Raw genomic sequence first — 23600 nt, forward strand, 5'->3', positions numbered from 1 at the left:
CGCCCCGGGTGTCACCACTGAGAAGGGTGACAAAATGCCGGGTGGCACTCACCAAGGAGCCTGTAGCGAACCTGAGCCATGTGTCTCTCCTGCCCAAACGGGCCACCTACTGCCTCCCCCCCAACTATAGGGCAGCTGAGTGGGAGGAGGCAGGCAGACTCCAGAGGCCCCGCAGTGCACCCCGCCCCATGGGTGCACCGCCCCAGGCGCCCTTGCAGCTTCCTCCGCTGCTGTGTGTATTGGGGAACGCACTCTGCCGTTGACTCACAAGCATGAGAGAGGAAGGATACTATTAAATCAATATACAATTAAATCAATATACAGTGGTACCTCAGATTAAGTACTTAATTCATTCCGGAGGTCCGTTCTTAACCTGAAGCACCACTTTAGCTAATGGGGCCTCGCTGCCGGAGCACAATTTCTGTTCTCACCCTGAAGCAAAGTTCTTAACCAAAGGTACAGTGGTACCTCTGGATGCGAACAGGATCCGTTCCAGAGCCCCGTTCGCATCCTGAAGTGAATGCAACCCATGTCTGCAATTCGCCGCTTCCGCTCATGAGTGTGACATCATTTTGAATGTCTGCGCATGCGCGAGCAGCGAAACCCAGAAGTAACGCGCTCCGTTACTTCCGGGTCACCATGGAGCGTAGCCTGAAATCGCTCAACCTGAAGCACATTTAACCCAAGGTATGACTGTACTATTTCTGGGTTAGCAGAGTCTGTAACCTGAAGCGTCTGTAACCCGAGGTACCGCTGTATCCTCTGCTAGTATCTACAACATTCCCACATAAGACAGTTCCCTTCTGCACCTCAAGCTAAGCCACGATTCCTGCCTTGCCAAGGGCTGGACTAGAGGACCCTTGGGGATCCCTTCTAACTCCTGGGCTGCAGTGGAGGTGGAGGGGAGGCAGAGAAGGGAGGGGAGAGGAGACTGGTGCAGCAAGGAGAGGGATCTGCCTTGGTCCTGGGCTCACCTGTTTCCTTCCGGAGGACCTTGACCAGGACGCCATTGTGGGATTCCACCAGCCGGTGCAGCTTCACGGATTGCTGTGGACATGGAAAGAAAAGAGGTGCATCTCTCTGGGAAGCAGCCGGGAGCCGCCCAACGGCCAACGGCCTTCCTTTCCCTGCTGCGCTTCCAGCGCCAGGAAAGGGAACAGGATTGGGATCCCAGCCAACCAGTTTACAGCCCAGGCAGCAGCAGCAGTGGGGAGGTCAGCTCCCTGGTTTGAAGGGGGCCCTTCCGACCTCGCAGGATTCCAGCTGCAAAGTCTTCTTTACGCAGCACAGAGTTAAACTGCGGAACTCCCTCCCACTGGAGCCAGAGACAGCCAGCAACTTGGATGGCTGTCAAAGAGGACTGGGCAAATTCATGAAGGGGGAGAGGGCTATGGATGGCTGCTGGCCACACACACTTCCCAGTTGGAGGCAGCCGTGCTTCTGAATCCCAGTTGCTGGATACCACAGGAGGGAAGAGTCCTGCTCTTGTGATCAAATCCTGCAGGGACCAGGCTAGCAGACAGAGCCCATGACTTACATCATAGGAGCTGACACAACACAAAACTGCTGTAGGCAGGTTTTATTTTATTTGTTTTTTTATCTTGGAACTCGTATTTGGGGACTTCCCTGGCTTTTTTCTGGCCCATGTAGGACCAGTTTGGATAGTTAGCCTTGGTGAAGACTTGATGTTTTTATCCCCCAAAAAAGTTTTTGATTGAATTTCCACTGAAATGAGGCTGTATTTTAATGTTTTAATGTTGTATTTTAATCTTGTTTTTTAAGCTGTATTTCAATCAATTGTTTTTATATTAGGTGTCTTGGTTGGGGAGGGCAGAGTATAAATAAAAATTATTATTATTATTTTACATTTTGGAAATGTACATCCAGGTTTTTTTCCTTTAATTTTTTTTTTGGGGGGCCCAAGAGAGTGGGACCCTGAGCTAGAGCTTCTTTAGCTTACGTATATGTAATTCCGGCACTGCCTGAGGTCGATGAGGCGCCCCCTCCCCCACCTACCTGGGCGAGGCCCCTCCCTCCTGCTCACCTTCCTGAGGTCGTACATGGTGAGAGAGATGGAGAGCAGAGACATGAGGATGATGGCCACGGAGTACTCAATGTATTCCTCCGCAAACCACAGGCAGACGCTGAACAGCTGGAAGACGTAGAAGGGGTTCAGCACCTGCCCAGAAAAGAGAGGGGGGGCTGGGTGAGGGGCACTCGCAGGCGGCTTTCTGCCACGACCCACCCCTTGGCCACACTGCCAAGAGCAGGAGCCTCTCCCCATCTTGGAGGCATTGGCAGCGCTCTCTCTTAGCGAGACCAAACTAGCCCAAGCAAAACCTTCCCTCTGGCATGCAAGCATTTTCTCTGGATTTTGATTGCAAACTGCTTTAAGGGTTGTTGTTGTTGTTTTGCAATCAAGTGGTATATAAATTTTAGGAACTAAATAAAATAAAGAAATAGACGTGGGGGAACCAGAAACTAGGGTGCTTTTCAGAGGGCTGGGCTGGTGGTTTGGAGAGGAAGGAAATGGGGAGTCTCTTAATCCTTCTGCCCTGCAGAAAAGTCAAGATCATTGGGTGGGTGGGGGGCTCCAACTCCCCTCCTTCTCCCCCTCTCTGACCCCTGGCCATGCTGGCATCTTCCTGGGGCTGATGGGAGATGGGCAACGTCTGGGGTGCACCACTGAGGCTCAGCATCCCTGCCCCCTGGAAACTTCCTCCCCCCACCCCTTTGGTCCAACCATGACTCAGAAAAGGCCGCTCCTCCCACCTCCCATTTGGCCCAGCATGGGGGGCCTAATTCCTCCCCAGAGGCCTCTTTGCAAGCCAGGCTTTCATGAGACCGACTTGGCTCTCGGTCAGTTCCCCAAATCTCCAAATTCCGAATGATGATGGTGGCAGGACTGGCCGCTGGAGCGAGAGCAGGATGTTCTGGCGGGAGCAGGCTAAATCTCTTGTTGATTAAAGGGCTAATCTGCCTGCCAAGGGCTTCCCGGCAGGGCAGCGTCACCCTGGAGATGGGAGAAGCTAATGGGGCCCCAACCCCGGGAGACAAGGAGGACCTCAAGGAAAGAGGCAGGAGAGGACAATGCTTCAGCTGCCTATTATGTTCTGCATTCATGGGCCTTGATACCATAAACCACCCTGTGATGGGGAGGTACAGTACATAATTTTTGTTGTTGTTTAGTCGTTTAGTCTTCGTGACTCCCTGGACCAGAGGACGCCAGGCACTCCTGTCTTCTACTGCCTCCCGCAGTTTGGTCAAACTCATGCTGGTCCCTTCGAGAACACTGTCCCACCATCTCGTCCTCTGTTGTCCCCTTCTCCTTGTGCCCTCCATCTTCCCCAACATCAGGGTCTTCTTCTCTTCTCATGAGGTGGCCAAAGTCTTGGAGCCTCAGCTTCAGGATCCGTCCTTCCAGTGAGCACTCAGGGCTGATTTCCTTCAGAATGGAGAGGTTTGATCTTCTTGCAGTTCATGGGACTCTCAAGAGTCTCCTCCAACACCATAAATTTACATAAATTTAATAAAGAATAAATAAAGAACATAACATTTTGCAAAGATTTATACACCACTTCATTGTAAAAAAAAAAAAGCAAAAACCCTCTCAAAGCGTTTTACAGTGGTACCTTGGTTCTCAAAAGCCTTGGTTCTGAAAACCCGGAATTAAGTGTTCCGGTTTTCAAATGTTTTTCAGAAGCCAAACTACCAATGCAGCTGTTGGCTCTTGTTTCCCGGGGCACCTGCACCAATCAAAAGCCACACCTTGGTTTTCAAACATTTCAGAAGTCAAACAGACTTCCGGAACGGATTAAGTTCGAGAACCAAGGTACCATTGTATCTGACCCTTTTGGCTTTGCTATTTATTTTGTGTTTTTCTTTTTGAGGCTTTTTCAGTTTTTGTGTCTGTGTGGAACCCAGTTCAGTAGATTGATTGGTTGGTTAATGCGGAAATGTATAAAAGCCCTCCATCCAAACAATGACTATCATCAGTGCAGGTAAGAAAAAAAAATAATTTTAATTTTTATCATCTGCAATACTGTCTTATTTATTTTATAGCACAGTACATTGATTATTGCTTTCATTTTATGGATCAATGGTCTTGCGAGAGAGTAAAACTCATGTTAAATTGCTGTTTTAGGTCAAAACAAAACAAATTCCTTCCAGTAGCACCTTAAAGACCAACTAAGTCAGTTCTTGGTATGAGCTTTCGTGTGCATGCACACTTCTTCAGATACCAGAATCTGAAGAAGTGTGCATGCACACGAAAGCTCATACCAAGAACTGACTTAGTTGGTCTTTAAGGTGCTACTGGAAGGAATTTGTTTTGTTTTGACTATGGCAGACCAACACGGCTACCTATCTGTAACTGCTGTTTTAGGTGTTGTTTTTAAAAGTCTGGAATGGATTAATCCATTTTGCATTACTTTCTATGGGAAAGCGTGCCTTGGTTTTGGAACGCTTCGGTTTTGGAACGGACTTCGGGAACGGATTAAGTTTGGGAACCAAGGTACCACTGTACAAAAAAAAGATAAGAGTATTTGCAGCAAGATAAATATAGATAAACCGAGATAGCTGCCTCCGGGCAGGAAGAAGCACCTCTTTGAAGAGCAGCTTCCAGATTGGTGCGATCTCGACATCGATGGCGTTGGGCCCACAGATGATGCTCCTGTGGATGAGCAAGAGGGAGAAAAGGGAGTTCATGGGATGGCTGGTCCACCAATAATAATAATAATAATAATAATTTATTTATATCCCACCCTCCCCAGCTGAAGCCGGGCTCAGAGCGGCCAAAACAGCAAAAGTAACACAGTTTACATAAAATCACAAGCAATTAATTGAAATACAAGGGGCTCCTGAGGCACCTGCTACCCCTTCCCACTCCAGAGGGGGCAAGGGGGAGGCAAACAGCAGGAGCTTTTAAGGGACAGAAAGGGGGCAGACGTCAGGAGGATGTTCCACACCCCATAAGGTGCTGGTTCATCAGAGACATGACCCGGCTGTGCCCTTTGAAGGATGCCTGCTTGCAATCTTGTTGCTGCCACCTTGGAGAAGGGACCTCCATGGGGATTCTGTCCCCCCCCCCAGACTCTCTGGGGCTTCCACCTCAGAGGGATGGCATGTGAGGGCCATAAGAGTTGGGGTCACCATCTAGCCCCACCCCCTGGAATGCAGGAACCTTCTTGTCCAGCACGGGACTCAAACCCACAAGTCTGAGATTCGGAGTCTCGTTCTCTACCGACTGAGCTAGCCCTGTGTGGGGCTCCTGCCTGCCCTTTCGGAGACCCCCGCCACTCCTGCCAAGATGAGGGGAGACCCTCCACCAGGCAAGGCCTCCTTCCACCTGCCTTGCCCCACCCTCCAGTCCCTGCTTCTCAATTTGTATTGTATTATTTTATGCACTGCGGCTTGCCGTTGTTTTATTGATTGTAGTTTCGAAATTATTTATTGTAATTGTTAAGAGTGGGTTTCTGTTTAATTTTTATATGCCGATATCATTCTATGATTGTTGGATGTTACATTATTTGATGTAGATTGCTTATTTTAAAGCTCTTTTATTATCACATTTTTGTATTGCATTAGATTGCTGTAAGTTGTACATCAGCTTGTAAACCGCCTTGAGTATTGTAAGAGAGAAAGACGGTATACAAACTAAAGGTGATGATGATGATGCTTTGAGCGGCTGATTTTAGGCCAACCACAACTTCTTCCATTTTGGATGCATGCATGTTCTGATTCCTGCTTTGCAGGGGGCTGGACTAGATGAGCGCTGGGGGTCCCATCCGACTCTAGGATTCTGCGAAGCAAGTACCTGATGCCCTGCTCTGCGCTGGTCAGCCCAGACCCAAACTTTGCATGGATCTCTGCGCAGGTGTGTGTCTCCTCGAGGACCCTGCAAGAGAAGGAGACCTGCCGTAGCACCACAAGAGAGTCTTTGTTCCTGCCCAGGGCTTTGCCGGGCGCAAGGTGACTCACCCGACCTTCACGAAGCGCTTGGCAGAAACGTCCCAGGCATATCGGATCTTCTGCACTTGGAGGCACCTCGCCTGGAAAACCAAACAATGGGCGCGAGTGACGAGGGAGGAAAGCTGCCCTCGCTCTTGGCTGCTCTCCCAGCCGAGAGAAGCTCCAGAGCTGCAGGTGGCTGAGGTAGAATTCGAACGAGGAGCTTCTGGGGCTGCAGGTGAGGCTCTGAGCCACCGCACGACCCTCGGCCCCAGCCAGCCTTCCTCGCAGGACCAAACTCCTCTGCTGAGACATTGTTCCCGGCAGAGTCCAGCCCCTTTTCCCTTTCCGCGCAGAAGCCACGACTGAGGCTTTCATTTTGCTGAAAGGATCTATTATTTGGGGGTGTTGGGATTCCACCGACTCCCCGCACCCCTTCTGAAACACATCCCTTGAAGGATGCCACCCTCCAAATCTTGCCAGCCAGCACTGGAGGGTGAGGGATAAGAGCAGGGCTCGGCAACCTAAGGCCCGGGGGCCGGATCCGGCCTAATCGCTTTCTCAATCCAGCCCGCGGACTGTCCGGGAATCAGCGTGTTTTTACATGAGTAGAACGTGTGCTTTTATTTAAAATGCGTCTCTGTGGGGCATAGGAATTTGTTTTGGGTCCCCCCCCCCAAAAAAAATACAGTCATACCTCATGTTACGTTTGCTTCATGATACGTTTTTTCAGGTTACATCCCGCGGCGACCCGGACGTCCCAGAAAGGGTTAATTCAGGGTTTCACCACTCTTTGCTGCTCGCGCATGGGCAGGTGTGCAAAATGACATCCCGCGCATGAGCAGAAGTGGTGAATCGCAACCTGTGTGCGCGCGCACGCGCCACTGTGTGTTGCATTCTGCTCATGTTGCGAACAGGCCTCCAGAACAGATCCCGTTCGCAACCAGAGGTCTGGCCCCCCACAAGGTCTGAGGGACAGTGGACCGGCCCCCTCCTGAAAAAGTTTGCTGACCCCTGCATAAGAGGGTGGGAGCTGGTGGAGCATTAATGCAGTAAAACAGAACAATAAATCACCCTGGCAAGGAGGAGTACCAGGAGGAATGGATGAAATTCAAAGACTATTTACTTAAATACGCTAAGATAATTTAATTGGAAAAACTTGCAAATATCAGATAGGCTTAGGATTTAATTATGTGATGTTAGAAAATAATGTGTTTAAAGTTAAAACTAAAAGAAAGAAAGATGTTAAGTGATTAAGTTAATTTTATGAGAAAAATTGGCTTTGGAAAACTGTTACAATGATATACACTGAAATTCAGCCAGGGGGATTTGAGGAAGTCACTTAACAATGTCACTAAGATTAGATCAGGTACAGTTAAGATTTATGTTTGTTTGTCTGTCTAAAATTTTGGAAAATCAATAAAAAAAATTGAAAATCAATAAATAAATGACCCTGGCAGGGCTGCAGAAACACCAAGCACAGCTCTCATGCGGGAGTTGCGTTCTCAGCCACAGCCAGGCCCCTCTGGGAAGCGCATGGCATCTCCTGGGATAATGCTCACCTGGCTACCCAGGATGACGGGAGGAGGCTTCTAGGGGTGGGGCTAGAGCAGAGAGAGTGGGAGGAGCCTCTGGTGGGCGGGGCTGGGGGGAGGGGAGGGGCCAAGCAGGTTGCAGGAGCGGGACTGTAGAGGGTTGCCACATGGCAGAGTCGGGATTCGGCCGTGGGAAACAGCGTCCGGGCAGAAATTGCTGGAATGTCCGGGGAAAAGCTCAACAACTTTTGTGTCCGGATTTTCACTTTTTGAAATATAGCAAACCTAGGGCTGTACCACTTGGTAGAGCACCCCCCAGAGGCAGCAGGATTCCCTAGGGGGCCCATTTATTATTATTATTATTTATTATTATTATTATTATTATTAATATACTGACCCATACCAGGAGGTCTCAGGACAGTTCACAGAAAAGATCACAATATATAAAATCAAAATAAGAACACTAACCCAATAACACACATCCCCCAAAAGAGCCACATTTTAAAAGGGTCTAGGATGTCCATCAGGTCAACCAAAGACCTGGTTAGAGGCAAGGGGGCACCGGTGGTGTAAATGACCCTCAGACTTTGAGAAGCAGCTATCGCCAGATCAAGCTCATCAGCTTGTTGAATTACCGTATTTTTTGCTCTATAAGACTCACCTTTTCCATCCTAAAAAGTAAGGGGAAATGTGTGTGCATCTTATGGAGCGAATGCAGGCTGCGCAGCTATCCCAGAAGCCAGAACAGCAAGAGGGATTGCAATCCCTCTTGCTGTTCTGGCTTCTGAGATTCAGAATATTTTTTTCTTGTTTTCCTCCTCCAAAAACTAGGTGCGTCTTGTGGTCTGGTACGTCTTATAGAGTGAAAAATACGGGTAATTAAACTAAACCACTGAGGGGGGGTGTTATTGTTGTATCTGCTCTTTTATTGTATTGTGAAATTGCTTTGAAATGCTTCCCAGGAGGCGATTCATAAATGAAATCAAGGAGTCATCATTGGGGCCCCATGTGACGCCACCATCCCGCTCCTTAGTTCCGGGTTCCCCCTTACTTTCAACTCCGGCCTCGCGATGACTTTGTTCAGGAGAGAGCCTTCATCAGCAAGGAGGGAGTGCGTGGGGTCAAGGCGGCCGAGGGCGGACACAGAGAGCCAAACCACCTTCTTCCGGGTGTAGACGTGAAATTCGTCCTGGAGAAACGTGAGCAGAAGCCCAAATGATGATGAGTCCTGGAACCACAGCACAGGTAATGAGGAGGACCTGGGTGGATCAAAGAGGCAGGATGCTGCCCTGCCTTGCCACAGGCTCGCATCTAACCACTTACTGGGGTGAGACTGGCGCTTCTTGTGGCAAATCCCCGTGAGGTTATTCCACTGGTCAGGCAAGTCAGATTTCTGCCTTACTTTACTCTCTACCCCTTTTGAGCAAACTCCCTGGGCCTAGATGCTTACAGGGCCTCTTACGCACAAGACAGGTAAAGAATCCTGCATTTAAGAACCCTCTCCTCCCTTGGCCAGACCCCACCTGGAGTCCTGTGTCCGGTTCTGGACACCACAATTTAAGAAAGATATGGACAAGCTGGAAGGTCTGCAGAGAAGGAGGACCAGGACCATCAAGGGTCTGGAAGCTGAGCCTGATGAGGAACGGTTGAAGGAGCTGGAGAAGAGGAGACTGAGAGGACGTACAAGAGCCATCATCAGACACCTCAAGGGCTGTCCCATGGAGGAGGGAACAAGTTTGTGTTCTCCTGCTCTTGAGGGTAGGACTCAAACCCATGGCTTCGAGTTACGAGATAGGAGATGCCAACTCAACATTCAGAAAAACCTTTCTGACAGTAAGAGCTGCTTGGCTGTGGAACAGTCTTCCTTGGAAGGCGGTGGACTCTGCTTCCTTGGAGGTTGGGTGGCCATCGGTCAGGGATGCTATAGCTGACATCCTTGCATTGCCATGGGTTGGACTATCAGCGGTTCTCAACCTGTGGGTCCCCAGATGTTGTTGGACTACAACTCCCATCATCCCTGAGCTCTGGCCTTGCTAGCTAGGGGTGATGGGAGTTGTAGTCCAACAACATCTGGGGACCCACAGGTGGAGAAAGACCGGACTAGGTGGCCCTTGTGGTGCCATCCAGCTCTACAATTCTATGATTCTAAGGGTGCTGGGAACTGTAGCTCCACTAGAGGGAAACTGCAGTTCCCAGGATTATTTGAGGGGACCCGTGTGCTTGGAATTTATGGTGCCTATGCAGCCTCTGAGGTCTGATTTAGCCATTAAAAATGAGGTTTGGATTCAAATAGTTTAAGAACCCCTGGCCAAGATCCTTGGCATTCCCAACTTCCCACTACCAACATTTCCAGAACAAAATCTCCTCCTACTGTGGTGCAGAGCAGGACAACGTCGGCCTCTTCCAAGTCGCAGGGCACGCAGTTGGCCCACACGTCCCACTCGGGCTTCCAGTAGAAGAGGAGGAGGAGGCCCCCGCAGGACAGGACGTACCCAGCGAGGCACAGGGCCCTCCGGCAGACTTCGGTCTTGTAGCCAAACATCTCCTGCAGATGAAAGGGCATGAGAAGCATCGTAGGTCAAGAAACATCCTCTCCCCACCTTTCGTGAATCAGCCCCTTTCCTGAATCTCTGCCCACCCAAAACTCACCTGGCTGCATTGCGCTCTCTGCCTCTGAGATGCTAATCTAAGAACAGCCCACACCCTCTGCTATGTACTGAGCTGAATAGGATCCAAAAGGCAGCAGTCTGATTAGTCCTAGAACAATAGGATCCAGAATGCAGCAGTCTGATTGGTCCTAGAACAATGGGATCCAGAATGCAGCAGTCTGATTAGTCCTAGAACAATAGGATCCAAAAGGCAGCAGTCTGATTAGTCCTAGAACAATAGGATCCAGAATGCAGCAGTCTGATTGGTCCTAGAACAATAGGATTCAGAATGCAGCAGTCTGATTGGTCCTAGAACAATAAGATCCAGAATGCAGCAGTCTGATTGGTCCTAGAACAATGGGATCCAGAATGCAACAGTCTGATTGATCCTACAATAGGATCCAGAATGCAGCAATCTGATTGGTCCTAGAACAATAGGATCCAGAATGCAGCAGTCTGATTGGTCCACAGGAGCCACCCAATCCAGCTCCAGGTGGAAGGGAATGCGCAACCTGATTGGCCTACAGGGGAATCCCGGAATTAGCCAATCACATGGGGCCCATTGTGTAAATAATGTATATAAAACAGATATTGTGGGGGAACTTCCATTCCTCACTACTATGAGCTGAATAAACAGCATGAAATCCAATCTCGACTCCGAGTCTATTTCACCAACTTTCGTGAATCAGCCCCTTTCCTGAATCTCTGCCCACCCAAAACTCACCTGGCTGCACTGCGCTCTCTGCCTCCGAGATGCTAATCTAAGAACAGCCCACACCCTCCGAGGCTGGAGCTTGCATTCCCCAGGTCTGGAGAGGCCATCTTCAAGAATATTGAGATGTACGGGCCAAAGGGATTAAAGGCACAAGGTGTGCGTAGATGCCAGAGGCTGGGACGTTCTGCGGAAAGATGAGGAGCTTTGGGGATGGAATTCCCAGTCCGATTTGGGATTCTAATAGCGGCTGCTATCTTTGTTTTGGGCGTTCAAAGCACCTCCGCCCCACACCTCCACCTCCAAGCTCCTTGAGTGAAAAGCCTATGGCATGCGCAGGCAAACTAAGGCCTGAGGGCTGGATCCGGCCCAATTGCCTTCTCAATCTGGCCCACAGACAGTCCGGGAATCAGCGTGTTTTTACATGAGTAGAATGTGCCCTTCTATTTAAAATGCATCTCTGGGTTATTTGTGGGGCACAGGAATTTGTTTGTTGTTGTTTTCTTACAAAATATAGTCCGGCCCCCCACAAGGTCCGAGGAACAGCGGACCGGCCCCCTGCTGAAAAAGTTTGCTGACCTCTGGCCTAAGGAGAGATTGCAGGGAGCCTCAGCGTTTGTGATTCCTGGGGGCTGAACTAGATGTCCCCCTTGGGCCCCTTTCCAACTCTGCCATCCCATGATTCCATGATTTCACATTTGATCTACCAACCTCGACATTTTGGCCCTGGGTAGCTGCTTCCCCTCCCCTCCCAGGTTCATATGCAATTTGACATTGTAACCAACCCCAAGCCATAGGGATTCTGTAGGCTACACCTCCAGAAAAATCACACAAGCTCCTCTCTGATTTCTGTTCATTGACCATGTGTGCATGTGAGTGATTTTATACACAACCCCACCATGTTTTCCTGGGTAGCCCTTATGTCAGGGGACTGCCATCGGAACAGGGGAGGGAGGCAGGGGGCCGTTGGGATACAGAGAGCCTCTGAAACTCCTGAGGAGCAGTTCTTCTTCCAGCGGTGGGGAAAGCCACACCTCCCGTGGAGAAGAGAGGGAAGGGGCAAGCCAAGCGAGGGAAGGTGTGCTGGTCCCCTGGGTTTCCGTGTGGCGAGGTCCGAGTCCAGTCCGAGGTCGAGGGTGCAGTATTGAGACCGTCCGTCAAGGCTGAAGCTAGGTCCAAGGCGGGTGAGGTCAGGAGATCCGGCAGGACAGGGTTGTGATGGCCTGGGAATCCCAGCCTGCACAGGAGTCCCCGCCTCCAGGGCCGGCTGAACTGGGGCAGGGCCTGGATTCTGAAGCGCCTGCACCTGTGCAGGTGAATCCACTCTGGCTCCACCTCCTGGGGGCCGGGACTGCCCCTGGCCTCAGAGAAGATAAAGGCCAGTCAGCCCGGTCCCAGGTTGCGGGAGCAACGTCGTTGATGAGCTGTTTCGGCCAGCATCCAGTCCTGTTTCCCCCAGAGTTCCTGTCCTTGCCCGGCTTCTCGCTGTGGACCCCGCTTCGCCCGAGGAGGACTGTCTGCCGACCCTCAACTCAGGTCCTGGACCTCGCCCCACGGTAACCTCCCCCCCCCCCGGACCAGCACAAGGGTGCAGGCAGGAACTGGCTACCAACAACGTTGCTCCCGCAACTTGGGACTGGAGCTGGCTGGCTTTTATCTGCCCGAGGCATAGGGTGGACCCAATCCTCAGGTGACTCGCCTCTCCTGGCCTGGAGGTGAGCACTCCTCCCGCGGGAACTTAGTTCCCTCTGCCTCTCTGCCCTGAGCCTCTGCAGCTCAGGAGAGGCTGGAGGGTTACCGGACCCAGAGGCAACCTCAGCTTCCCCTGACGGGGCTGAGAGTGGAGCACCTGCAGGCAATGGGTCCTCCACCCCCTCAGGAGCCAGAGCAGGCTCAGCTGATGCCTGCACCTGAGGACTCAGCACAGGTGAGGACCCTTCAGGCTCATGCCCCAGCCCCTGCTCAGCTGGTTCTGGAGGCAGGGAATCCTGTGCAGGCTGGGATCCCTCAGATTCAGCCTCCAAGTCTGAATCCCAGGCCATCACAAAACGGCTCAAGGATGCTGCCGAGAGTCCCAGCCCCTCACCTCGCCGGGCTGGCCAGGAGGGATGCACGCCCCTTCCGTCGCCCAGCTTGCACAGAGGGGTGAAACGCAAGGAGGGGAGGAGGAGGCTTGGGGTGATGAAGTTCTTATGTTGGGGGGGAGAAACCAGAAGGGGCCACTCCCGGATTCTGCAAGTGACTGAGATGGACATGAGCTTTGTGGATCTGCACTGTAAATAGTTTGCACAATAAAACTTGTAAAAGACAGGTTGGAGTCCTGCCTGGTTACTCACGAGCAAGCACTACCAGCACCTGACACCTGACAATACTAAGAAGGGAGTTTTGGAAATTAACGGGAAAGAGCAGGCAGATAAGAGGAAGGGTGTCTGTCTGGCATGCAGAAGGATCCAGGTTCAGTTCCTGATGGCTTCTCCACGTAGAGCTGCACCCCTATTTTCCTAACTGCGTTGTAACCATTTGCATATGTCAATCACAATCGGAGGAAGGCACCCTTTCTGCGTTCCCCGGGTCAAATGAAAAATGCACGGAATCTGCATGAATCTGCTTCTTTGAGCAGGTGTCTTTCAGACCTCTTGACATGGAGGAGGTTGAGAGACCACCCTGCCCCAGAAGCAGCTTGGGACATGGAACAGAAGAGCATAAGAGAAGCCGGCAGGATCAGGCCAGCGGCCCATCCTGGCCAGCATCCTGTTCTCACAGTGGCCGACCTGGTGGCCCAATGGAAGAAGCAACCAAGCAGGATCCGGGCACAAGAGCAGCCCTCTCTTTGAGCAGTTTCCAGCCACTGGCATTCAGAAGCATCCCTAGCCCTTTCCTCCTCCTCCTCCACGATTTGGTCTGATCCTCTTTTAAAGTTATCCCAGCTGGTGGCCTCTCTCTGTGGAGGCCCAGCAAAGCCCTCGTGACTAGTAGCCTTCAACAGCCACGAATTTGCCTAATCCTCTTCTCTCTTCTCTTTGGCGATCCTTCGTAGCCGAGTCAGATTGTCTTCCAGAAACACGTTTGTCAGGGGCTCAGGAGCAGAGACACAGGGGAGAGAGGAAACGGAGAGCGAAGGGGAGGAATCTGAGGGCAGCGTAGGGGAGTATGACAGTGGCCCGAGAGATTCCATGAGCTTCTCCAGCGATTCAGAAGATTCCCAGAGGGGGGCGTCGATGGCCAGGGCAAGGGGGGTCCCAGGGGGGACACACCAGAAGCAAGGGGCCAGCGGGGACTCCCAAAGCAGCAGCGGGAGATCAGGACCAGTTCCCCCACCAGAGCGGAGTGGGGGGGAAGAGTCCCATGTATCAGGGCCAGCGTCTCCTCCAGTAGGGAGAGAAGATGAGGCAGGGCTGGCCACGCCTCTATTGCAGAGTGAGGGAACGGAGCGGAAGTCAAGTCCAGCTAGCACTCCCGAAGGGGGAAGCAGTGACAGGAGCAGTGTAACGGTCAGGAGAAAGGTTGCCAGCTGGGCACGCGCGCCAAGTTCGAATGTACAGGCGCGCGGGACAGCAGAAAACCCGGATTGGGAACCAGGTCCTAAAGCCCGCCAGAGGCAGGGGGAAGAATCAGGGGACTCAGCGTCAGAAGAGTCCAGAAAGGGCAAGACCCCAGCGGACAAGCGGACCCAGAGGAGGAAAGAGCAGAGGAAGAGGTGGAGCAAGGCTAGAGTCTTGAACTGGTGTCTGGGGGGAGGAGATTCAGACGGAGCTTCAGCGGTCTAGAGTTTGAGACGCAGAGCTGCGCGCCGCGGCTTTGAAATCGAAACTGAACTTCAATAAAGACTTTTGTATATAACAATGAACTGGCGTTGGTCCTTCGTGAGCTGGGACCTCGGGCAGCTCTGACAACATTCTTAACAATGAGTCCGTAAGTGACTGTGGAAACCAATTCTGGATCCACACGTCCTTCTACAATGGGGACATAGGTTTCTGGACGGGAGTTTCACTATGTGTGGCACAAAGGGGCACTGTATCTGTCTCCCCCACCACCACCACAAAAAGTTGAGACAGGAACCACAGAAAAACTGCAAATCCAGGCTCAGTATCTGCTTTTGACTTGGCAAGTGACGGAGTTTTTGAGAGGCAGAGGAAAATGCCAGCGTGAAGGCGATACTCTGCATGGCAGATACTCTTTCTGCCCCTCCTTCCCCACCTAGAATCACAGAATCATAGAGTTGGAAGAGACCGCAAGGGCCATCGAGTCCAAGCCCCTGCCAAGCAAGAAACTGCCACAATTCCTCCCGCCCTCCAGCCGCAGCAGAGCAACACCCTGTCCTTAACTTGGCCTGCTCTCCGTCCGGCCGCAAAGATGATTAAAACGACCAAAAGGAAACAGTTGCGTAATCTGCGTCATTCCTTTGGCTCACAGCTTGTGGGCTAAGCACATGCCACACATTGCTGAGTAATACCAAACCCAGAAAGAAACAACTACCCAAAAACCATACACATTTTAAATCCAGTTTTTGCATGAAACTGTGCGGTTGATGGGTTGACAGAATGGCTGCCTGCTGTAGTTGCAGAGATCCTGATGGCATGTCTTCGAGGAAAACCAAGTGGGAGTTCAGCCCATGAAATGAGCCACGTCTGAAACTGCAGCAGACACTGGGGGGGTGGCCAAGGTTTTAAAGGCCGAGGGCCGTATTGACATCTGGTCAATCCTTGGGGGGCCAGCATGGCAAGAGCTGCAGTTCTCACAAGAGACTTCCAAAAGGCTTTCCCGTCGGCTCTTCTGCACCACTTTAAAATCTCTCTTTTCATTATTAAATTCAGTTTATGCTACCACCGTCATTAATTACAAAGCACCTGGAGTTTATCTAAGCTCTTGGCACACCCTAAAATATGTCAGTCCCTGCTCACAATCTAACAGACATCACACAAGAGGAAAAAGGAATCAGGAGGGAAGAGGAAAACAGGCGCTGGGAGTACTTCTCCACACAGCACATAGATAAACACATGGGAGATCCTAAACACATGGGAGATCTCTGCGTGGCACAGTGAGGAGCTGTCGTGGCTTGAGGGTTTTCGTGACAGTCCTGGCATTTTCAGGGCATTTGCAAATGATGGTGTAACCTCTCACCCATGTTGGCCTGCCAGCCTCTTACTCAATGGGCCTGTGAGACTGTTTGGGGGCAAGCCATGCCCACCTGCCCCACACGGTGCCATGCAGGTAAGGGCAGGGCTTGGCACGGCTTCTAGAGCACTGGCAGGGCTGTCTGAAGCATATGTCTGAAGAAGATCCGCCTGGTGCCCCCTCCCAAGTTGCCCTGTCCCAGGCGCGCAGGAGGGCATAGCCGGCCGGTCGCCTCAGCGTCTTGCTGGGTCGGTCGCCCCCCAACTCGCAGCGCAGAGCCGCCCGCAGCAGAAGAGCCCACCGCATCGCTCCGACCGACAGACAGGCTCTTCCCCGGACTCAACTCTCAGGCCCCGGACTCTTGGCCTGGTCCCCTGAGAGCCCATCACCCGGGTGCCCCACACCCCTAGCACCTATGGGTAAGACGGCCCTGATCCCTGGGCAACTAGCTGGTCTTGGGGAGCTTCTGGGGCGCTGCACAAAGCAGGAACCCAGCACTAGGCAGGAAACGGGGTCTCTGCCATTTTCTACTGCCTGTGCCAAGTCAGCGGCCGAGCCCTGCTCCCTCTCCCTGCCCCAAAGGGACACTCACTGCAGGGCTGGTGTTTAAAGCAGCAGCGTTTGTCCATCAGCATTTTGCAAGCAAAGCCTAGCGGCTCCCACTCTCTTCCCTCTCTCTGTAGTCATGAAGCCCCCGCAGGGACAGATGGAAAGCAGAGGCAGGTGGAAACCAGGGAGGGTCTCTTGAACAGAGCTCCCACCACCACCAATCGCCTACTTTTCCATTTTGGGGGGGCCAGGAGCAGACCTTCTTGCTCTCCCAAGCCTTTTCAACTTTTGCAGTCTAGCCTTTGATCTTTGACTCCGACGTTCTCCGTTGCTGTTCATCTTCTTTCCGCTTCCTTTTACGGTCTGTTTTTCACTGTTGTTGGAAACGCAACTCCCCCCCCCCCCAAATCGGTGGAACCAGCTCAACAGGAGCAGCAGCAGCAGCGGGCGTCCCTGCGGCTGCCAGAGATGAGGATGTACGACTCACAACATTACTTGATGTTACCGCTTTGGAGGAACAGCCGTCGGGGTGAGTCCTGCTGGTTTAGTCTCTTGCAGTGACTCACTCCAGAGTCAGTTGGGGACGAAAGGGTTAGAGCACCTCTTTGCAAGCACAGCAGCCCTGAGGAGAATCGGGACCTCTGCTCCTGCTCCTTCCATTTTTCAAAACAGACTTTGTTTCTAAGGACGCTCTTAGCGTCAGGTCTAGCATAGTCCACGGAAACACAAGGCTCATGTGACCAGCCTCCTAGGAGAGGATGCAACCCAGAGGTTTGTACAGGAGAATTGTAGAGTTGGGAGGGACCCTCAGGGGCCATCTAGTCCAACCCCCAGCAATGCAGGAAACATCCAACTGGAGAATCCATGACAGACAGCCACCCGTCTGATTTCAGCGTGGATTCCTGCCCACAGGCAAATTTGTCCAGGACCGCAGCCATAATCCCTCTGGGCAATAATTATTGTGTTGAAAGAGATCTGAAGAAATTAACCCTTCAAAGGGACTGCTGCTGCTGCTGCTGTACAAGTCAGGATACAGCCAGGAATGGGCAGCAGGCGCTGTCTTGGGAGCTGCCCACGGGAAGCAGAGCAGAGCTAACGCAGGACTGCTGCTAAGTTAGAAACTTAATATTCCCAGAAGGGTTTCCATTTGGTTCAGGAGTCTCCATGGGGAAAGGTTTAAGCCGAATGTGTTCCACATATTTAACATAATGTTCTGCGCCACCCCAATTTCTGAGCCGTGAGAGAATCCGGGGTTCAAGGCACTTTACCTGGGTTTAGTTTCCTTGGAACGAAAGACCCTGCGGTGTCTGTAGGATATCTGGTTTTATCCGCACGCAGATACAACCTGAGCTAAGGATGTAGTCCCAGCTTTGGGTCCAGCGCAGAGCAAGCGAGTCTCTGTCTCCTGCTCCCAGCTCTGCTCACTCACAACTCTCTGGATCTTATTCTCCTACCCAGCAGACAGGTGAGGGGGGTGGAGGCCCATCCCTTGGCCTGGAGGCCCCCTCCTTCAGTCCTAGATCTTGCAAGCTGGCTCATTCCTTGGATATGCTGATGGGGACATCCAGGAGGTCAGCTAAGGCCACTGCCTTACAAAGAAATTGGCCTGACTAATTCAGCAACTTCCTCTGAGAGTCCATCGCCTTCCTCCCCTGTCAAATGGCTCTTACTGTCAGAAATCTCCTTTCCTGTAACTTGAAGTCCTGGGTTCAAGTTCTACCCACCAGAGCAGAAGGAAACACTTATCAACAAAAACAGCTGGCGAAAGGCAGCTTTCCCCTTTCTGTTTCCAAGCTCCCGTTGGCTCCCTGCTCGCTTCTGTTACAGGGGGACTCATAGAATGGCAGAGTTGGGTGGGAACCCTGAGGGTCATCTAGCCCAACCCGCTGCAACACACCCAACCCGCCTGCACTTTTAGGGTCTGGGACTCACCATTTCAGCCTCTTCTCCCTCGTTGAGCAAAGCCTGGTGGTTCCCTCCATGTTTCCTCCCCATGGCAAGCTGCCTCCAAGTATTCCCCGGACTTCCTCCAGGGTCACTGTCGCTGCTGCAAGCCGTGCCAGGACACCAGGGATGGGTCACCCCTTATATGCCAAGGAAGCTTGCTAGGGACACACCTTCCTCCAGACAGACAGCTCCGCCCCATGGCTCCAGGTAGGATCCACCTGGCCCTCCTCGCCCGTCCTGCTCTGGCATCCACTGCCGGAAGATCCTTGGCCCGTTCAGAGAGAGCGCTGGAGGTGGGGAGATGGAGACCGGCTGCATTCTTCTGCTGGGGACAGGCCAAAAAAGGGGAGTGCTTCGCCAGGAAAGATTATGGGATTTCTCTGAGCCGGGCAGCGTGTTTGTCAGAAGCAGAAAAGCAGGTCTTGATTGATCGCCGTCTCTCTCTCTGTACAAATGAACTTTGCCACATGCAGCCAAACTTTGGCAGGGCTCAGCGACCGAGAGAGAGACCCACCTCCTCAGCGGGGCGAAAGGAGACGGAAAAGGGAGCAGGAGAGGAAGAGAAGTTCATGCGATGGTGCCTGGCACGGAGAAAGGCGACAGAGAAATGTTTTTCTCCATCTCGCCTAACGGTCGAGCTCATGGGCATCCCATGAAGTCGAACAGTGGAAGATTCACTCCTTCGCACATGCAGAGTTAAACGGTGGAACTCCTTGCCACAGGAGGCAGGGCTGGTCACCAACTTGGATGGCTTTAAAAGAGGACGAGACAAATTCATGGAGGAGAGAGACGTCTGCGGCTCTGGACCCTGATGGCTCTGCTCTGCCTCCAGTCGGGACAGCGATGCTTCTGAATCCCATTACCTGGAATCCACAGGAGAGGAGAGCCTGCTTGAGAACATAAGAAGAGCCTGCAGGATCAGGCCAAAGGAGCTGCGTTCCATCTAGCATCCAGTTCTCAGACTGGCCAACCAGATGCCAGTTGTGGGAAACTCACAAGCAGGATTTGAGCACAATAATACGCTGGTTTCCTACGACTGCAGCTCTTTGGTCAAGGTTTCTTTACTATCTTTATTACAAGAATCAGATGGTGATTATAAAGGTAAAGGTAAAGTGACCCCTGACCATTAGGTCCAGTTGTGACCGACTCTGGGGTTGTGGTGCTCATCTCGCTTTACTGGCCGAGGGAGCCGGCGTACAGCTTCTGGGTCATGTGGCCAGCATGACTAAGAGGCTTCTGGCGAAACCAGAGCAGCGCATGGAAATGCCGTTCACCTTCCCGCCAGAGTGGTACCTATTTATCTACTTGCACTTTGATGTGCTTTCGAACTGCTAGGTGGGCAGGAGCAGGGACTGAGCAATGGGAGCTCACCCTGTCGCAGGGATTCGAACCACTGACCTTCTGATCGGCAAGTCCTAGGCTCTGTGGTTTAACCTACAGCACCACCCACGTCCCCATAGTGATTATTTGTTGTTGTTGTTTAGTCGTTTAGACGTGTCTGCCTCTTCGTGACCCCCTGGACCACAGCATGCCAGGCACTTCTGTCTTCTATTGCCTCCCGCAGTTTGGTCAGACTCAAGTTTGTAGATTCGAGAACACTGTCCAGCCATCTCGTCCTCTGTCGTCCCCTTCTCCTTGTGCCCTCCATCTTTCCCAACATCAGGGGTCTTTCCCAGGGAGTCTTCTCTTCTCATGAGGTGGCCAAAGTATTGGAGCCTCAGCTTCAGGATCTGTCCTTCCAGTGAGCACTCAGGGCTGATTTCCTTCAGAATGGAGAGATTGGATTTTCTTGCAGTCCATGGGACTCTCAAGAGTCTCCTCCAGCACCAGAATTCAAAAGCATCCATTCTTCGGCGATCATATAAATATGTATACATGTGTGTGTGTGAATGATGGATTTATACAAGCCAGACCATACTATATGCTGAAGGCACTTCCCTTCTATGTGCTGTGCTTCATAATTCATACAAATCAATAGGGACAAATTTCAGGTTCTGCACTTAGGCGGGAAGAACCAGAAGCACAAATACAGTGGTACCTCGGGATGCGAATGGGATCCGTTCTGGAGCCCCGTTCGCATCCTGAATGGAACGTAAGACACGACAGCACGTCTGCACGTGCACGTGTTGCATTTCGCTGCTTCTGCGCATGCGCGTGACGTCATTTTGACCGTCTGCACATGCACGAGCGACGAAACCCGGAAATAACACACTGCGTTACTTCCGGGTTGCTGCAGAGCACAACCCGAAAGCGCTCAACCTGAAGCACATTCAACCCGAGGTATAAGATGGGGGACACTTGGCTTACTAGCAGTACATGTGAAAAAGATCTAGGGGTCTTGGGGGACCCCAAGCTTCACATGAGTCAGCAGCGTGATGCAGCACCAAAGAAAGCTAATGCTCTTCTAGGCTGCATCAACCGAAGTCTAGTGTTTGGCAAAAATGTATAAAACAGGGTCAAACGTATGCTGGAAATGTAAAGAAAAAGAAGGTACTTTTTAATCATATGTGGTGGGAATGTAGAGAAGTTTTTAAAAATTGGGAATTGATATATAATGAATTGATTAAAAAAAATTAAATGACATTTGTAAAGAAACCTGAAGCATTTTTGTTAGGGATTGTAGGACAAGATGTGCCAAAAAAACAGAGAATCTATTTATGTATGCAACAAGAGTGGCAAGAGTCTTGTTAGCACAAGGATGGAAGAATGAGGAAATCCCAACAAAAGAACAGTGGCAAGAAAAACTGATGAGCTATGCGGAATTGGCTAAGTTGACATACAAACTGAGTCATAAGGACAACCGTGACATCAAGGAAGAATGGGACCTTTTTACAAATTATCCAAAAAGACAACAAAATGACTTGGACTCCTTGGCAGGTTTTGAATAAACATCCACAAAGTTATCAGTTGAATATATGATAGCTAAGGCAACGATATGTACAATTTTCTAATATGCAGAGGATAATATGTGCAAAGAAACCAGGGAGGGGAGCTGAGGGAAGTTCTTGGTGGGGGTGGGGGTGTGTAATTGATTGATAATATGTTTGCTAAAATTGTTCAATAATATTTTTTTTTTTAAACCCAAAAGTCTAGTGTCCGGATCAACAGAAGTCATAGTGTCCCACCATAATAATAATAATTTAAACAAAAACAATCTTATTGACAACAACAGCAATAATAATAATAATAATAATAATAATTTATTATTTGTTGTTGTTGTTTAGTCATTTAGTTGTGTCCGACTCTTCGTGACCCCCTGGACCAGAGCACGCCAGGCCCTCCTGTCTTCCACTGCCTCCCGCAGTTTGGTCAAACTCATGCTGGTAGCTTTGAGAACACTGTCCCACCATCTCGTCCTCCGTCGTCCCCTTCTCCTTGTGCCTCCATCTTTCCCAGCATCAGGGTCTTTTCCAGGGAGTCTTCTCTTCTCATGAGGTGGCCAAAGTCTTGGAGCCTCAGCTTCAGGATCTGTCCTTCCAGTGAGCACTCAGGGCTGATTTCCTTCAGAATGGAGAGGTTTGATCTTCTTGCAGTCCATGGGACTCTCAAAAGTCTCCTCCAGCACGAGAATTCAAAAGCATCCATTCTTCGGCGACCAGCCTTCTTTATGGTCCAGCTCTCACTTCCATACATCACTACCGGGAAAACCATGGCTTTAACAATACGGACCTTTGTTGGCAAAGTGATGTCTCTGCTTTTTAAGATGCTGTCCAGGTTTGTCATTGCTTTTCTCCCAAGAAGCAGGCGTCTCTAAATTTCGTGGCTGCTGTCCCCATCTGCAGTGATCATGGAGCCCAAGAAAGTAAAATCTCTCACTGCCTCCATTTCTTCCCCTTCTATTTGCCAGGAGGTGATGGGACCAGTGAATATATTAATAATATATATTATTATATTATATTGTTATTAAATAACTTACTATTATATTATTACTATTATTTATTAATTTATTATTATTACTACTACTACTACTATTACTATTTCCCCCTCTCTTCTGCCCGTTTCCTCCTCGCTCCGGAGGGCAGGACTCGAACTCGCGGCTTGCAAGGAGGAGGAGGAGGAGGAGCAGCCAGCACCACGTGATCCTCCCAGCCCCTCCCCTTACCCCGCCCTCTGCCCGTTCGCGCGTCTCTGTCCCTGGGCGTGAGGGGGCGGAGTCTCCTTGGCGGCGCGGTGTCTCCCTCCAAGCGCTCCGCCCGCCCCTTCCGCTTCCGCTTCCGGCGCGGAAGTCGGCGGCGTCGGCGTCTTTTGGGCGTCGCACTGGGCGAGGGAGCCCCTTGGCGGGCCGAGAGAGCGGCCGGGATGTGGCGGAGCAGCGCCCGCGCCGCCTGGTGAGACGCGGGGAGGGAGGGAGGCGGGCGGGCGGGGAGAGGGAGCCGGAGGCCTCGGGGCCCTCACGCAGCGCCCCTCCGGGCGGAGACCTGGGGAGGGGCCTGGCTCCCCGCGCCCCCCCTTCCCTCCCCCTGAGGGGCCTGAGTGCGCCCCCCCTTCCCTCCCCCTGAGGGGCCTGAGTGCGCCCCCCCTTCCCTCCCCCTGAGGGGCCTGAGTGCGCCCCCCCTTCCCTCCCCCTGAGGGGCCTGAGTGCGCCCCCCCTTCCCTCCCCCTGAGGGGCCTGAGTGCGCCCCCCCTTCCCTCCCCCTGAGGGGCCTGAGTGCGCCCCCCCTTCCCTCCCCCTGAGGGGCCTGAGTGCGCCCCCCCTTCCCTCCCCCTGAGGGGCCTGAATGCGCCCCCCCTTCCCTCCCCCTGAGGGGCCTGAGTGCGCCCCCCCTTCCCTCCCCCTGAGGGGCCTGAGTGCGCCCCCCTTCCCTCCCCCGAGGGGCCTGAGTGCGCCCCCCCTTCCCTCCCCCTGAGGGGCCTGAGTGCGCCCCCCCTTCCCTCCCCCTGAGGGGCCTGAGTGCGCCCCCCCTTCCCTCCCCCTGAGGGGCCTGAGTGCGCCCCCCCTTCCCTCCCCCTGAGGGGCCTGAGTGCGCCCCCCCTTCCCTCCCCCTGAGGGGCCTGAGTGCGCCCCCCCTTCCCTCCCCCTGAGGGGCCTGAGTGCGCCCCCCCCTTCCCTCCCCCTGAGGGGCCTGAATGCGCCCCCCCTTCCCTCCCCCTGAGGGGCCTGAGTGCGCCCCCCCTTCCCTCCCCCTGAGGGGCCTGAGTGCGCCC

At 52.2% G+C, this 23600-nt stretch overlaps 2 protein-coding genes across 10 annotated transcripts in view; one reads left to right on the plus strand and one right to left on the minus strand.

Annotated features, from left to right (window-relative positions):
• The window catches only part of LOC309342080 (putative cation-transporting ATPase 13A4), a 50249-nt gene extending 31737 nt beyond the window's left edge, over positions 1 to 18512 (minus strand). For 4 of the 5 annotated variants that reach the window (XR_014156697.1, XM_081862167.1, XM_081862166.1 and 1 more), the window contains exons 1-8: positions 18441 to 18512; positions 9856 to 10029; positions 8536 to 8673; positions 5980 to 6050; positions 5816 to 5896; positions 4603 to 4672; positions 2045 to 2179; positions 975 to 1047 (exon numbers count right to left, since the gene is read on the minus strand). Coding sequence is in view for 4 of the 5 variants with exons in the window: in XM_081862167.1 (XP_081718293.1) it covers positions 975 to 1047; positions 2045 to 2179; positions 4603 to 4672; positions 5816 to 5896; positions 5980 to 6050; positions 8536 to 8673; positions 9856 to 10029; positions 18441 to 18503 (805 nt within the window). In the remaining variant the exon portion in view is untranslated. Of the gene's footprint in view, positions 1 to 974; positions 1048 to 2044; positions 2180 to 4602; positions 4673 to 5815; positions 5897 to 5979; positions 6051 to 8535; positions 8674 to 9855; positions 10030 to 17776; positions 17801 to 18440 lie in introns of those variants that run through there. The other variant, XM_081862165.1, reaches the window with a different exon arrangement.
• A 4167-nt stretch (positions 18513 to 22679) lies between these two features.
• OPA1 (OPA1 mitochondrial dynamin like GTPase) overlaps positions 22680 to 23600 on the plus strand; it is a 58303-nt gene continuing 57382 nt past the window's right edge. For all 5 annotated transcript variants that reach the window (XM_081862207.1, XM_081862206.1, XM_081862209.1 and 2 more), the window contains exon 1: positions 22680 to 22783. In XM_081862207.1, coding sequence (XP_081718333.1) covers positions 22755 to 22783 — 29 coding nt within the window. In that variant the 5' untranslated portion in view covers positions 22680 to 22754. The remainder of the gene's footprint in view (positions 22784 to 23600) is intronic.

The sequence above is a fragment of the Podarcis erhardii genome (assembly GCF_964252035.2).
Source record: "Podarcis erhardii genome assembly, chromosome: 5".
NCBI lineage: Eukaryota > Metazoa > Chordata > Lepidosauria > Squamata > Lacertidae > Podarcis > Podarcis erhardii.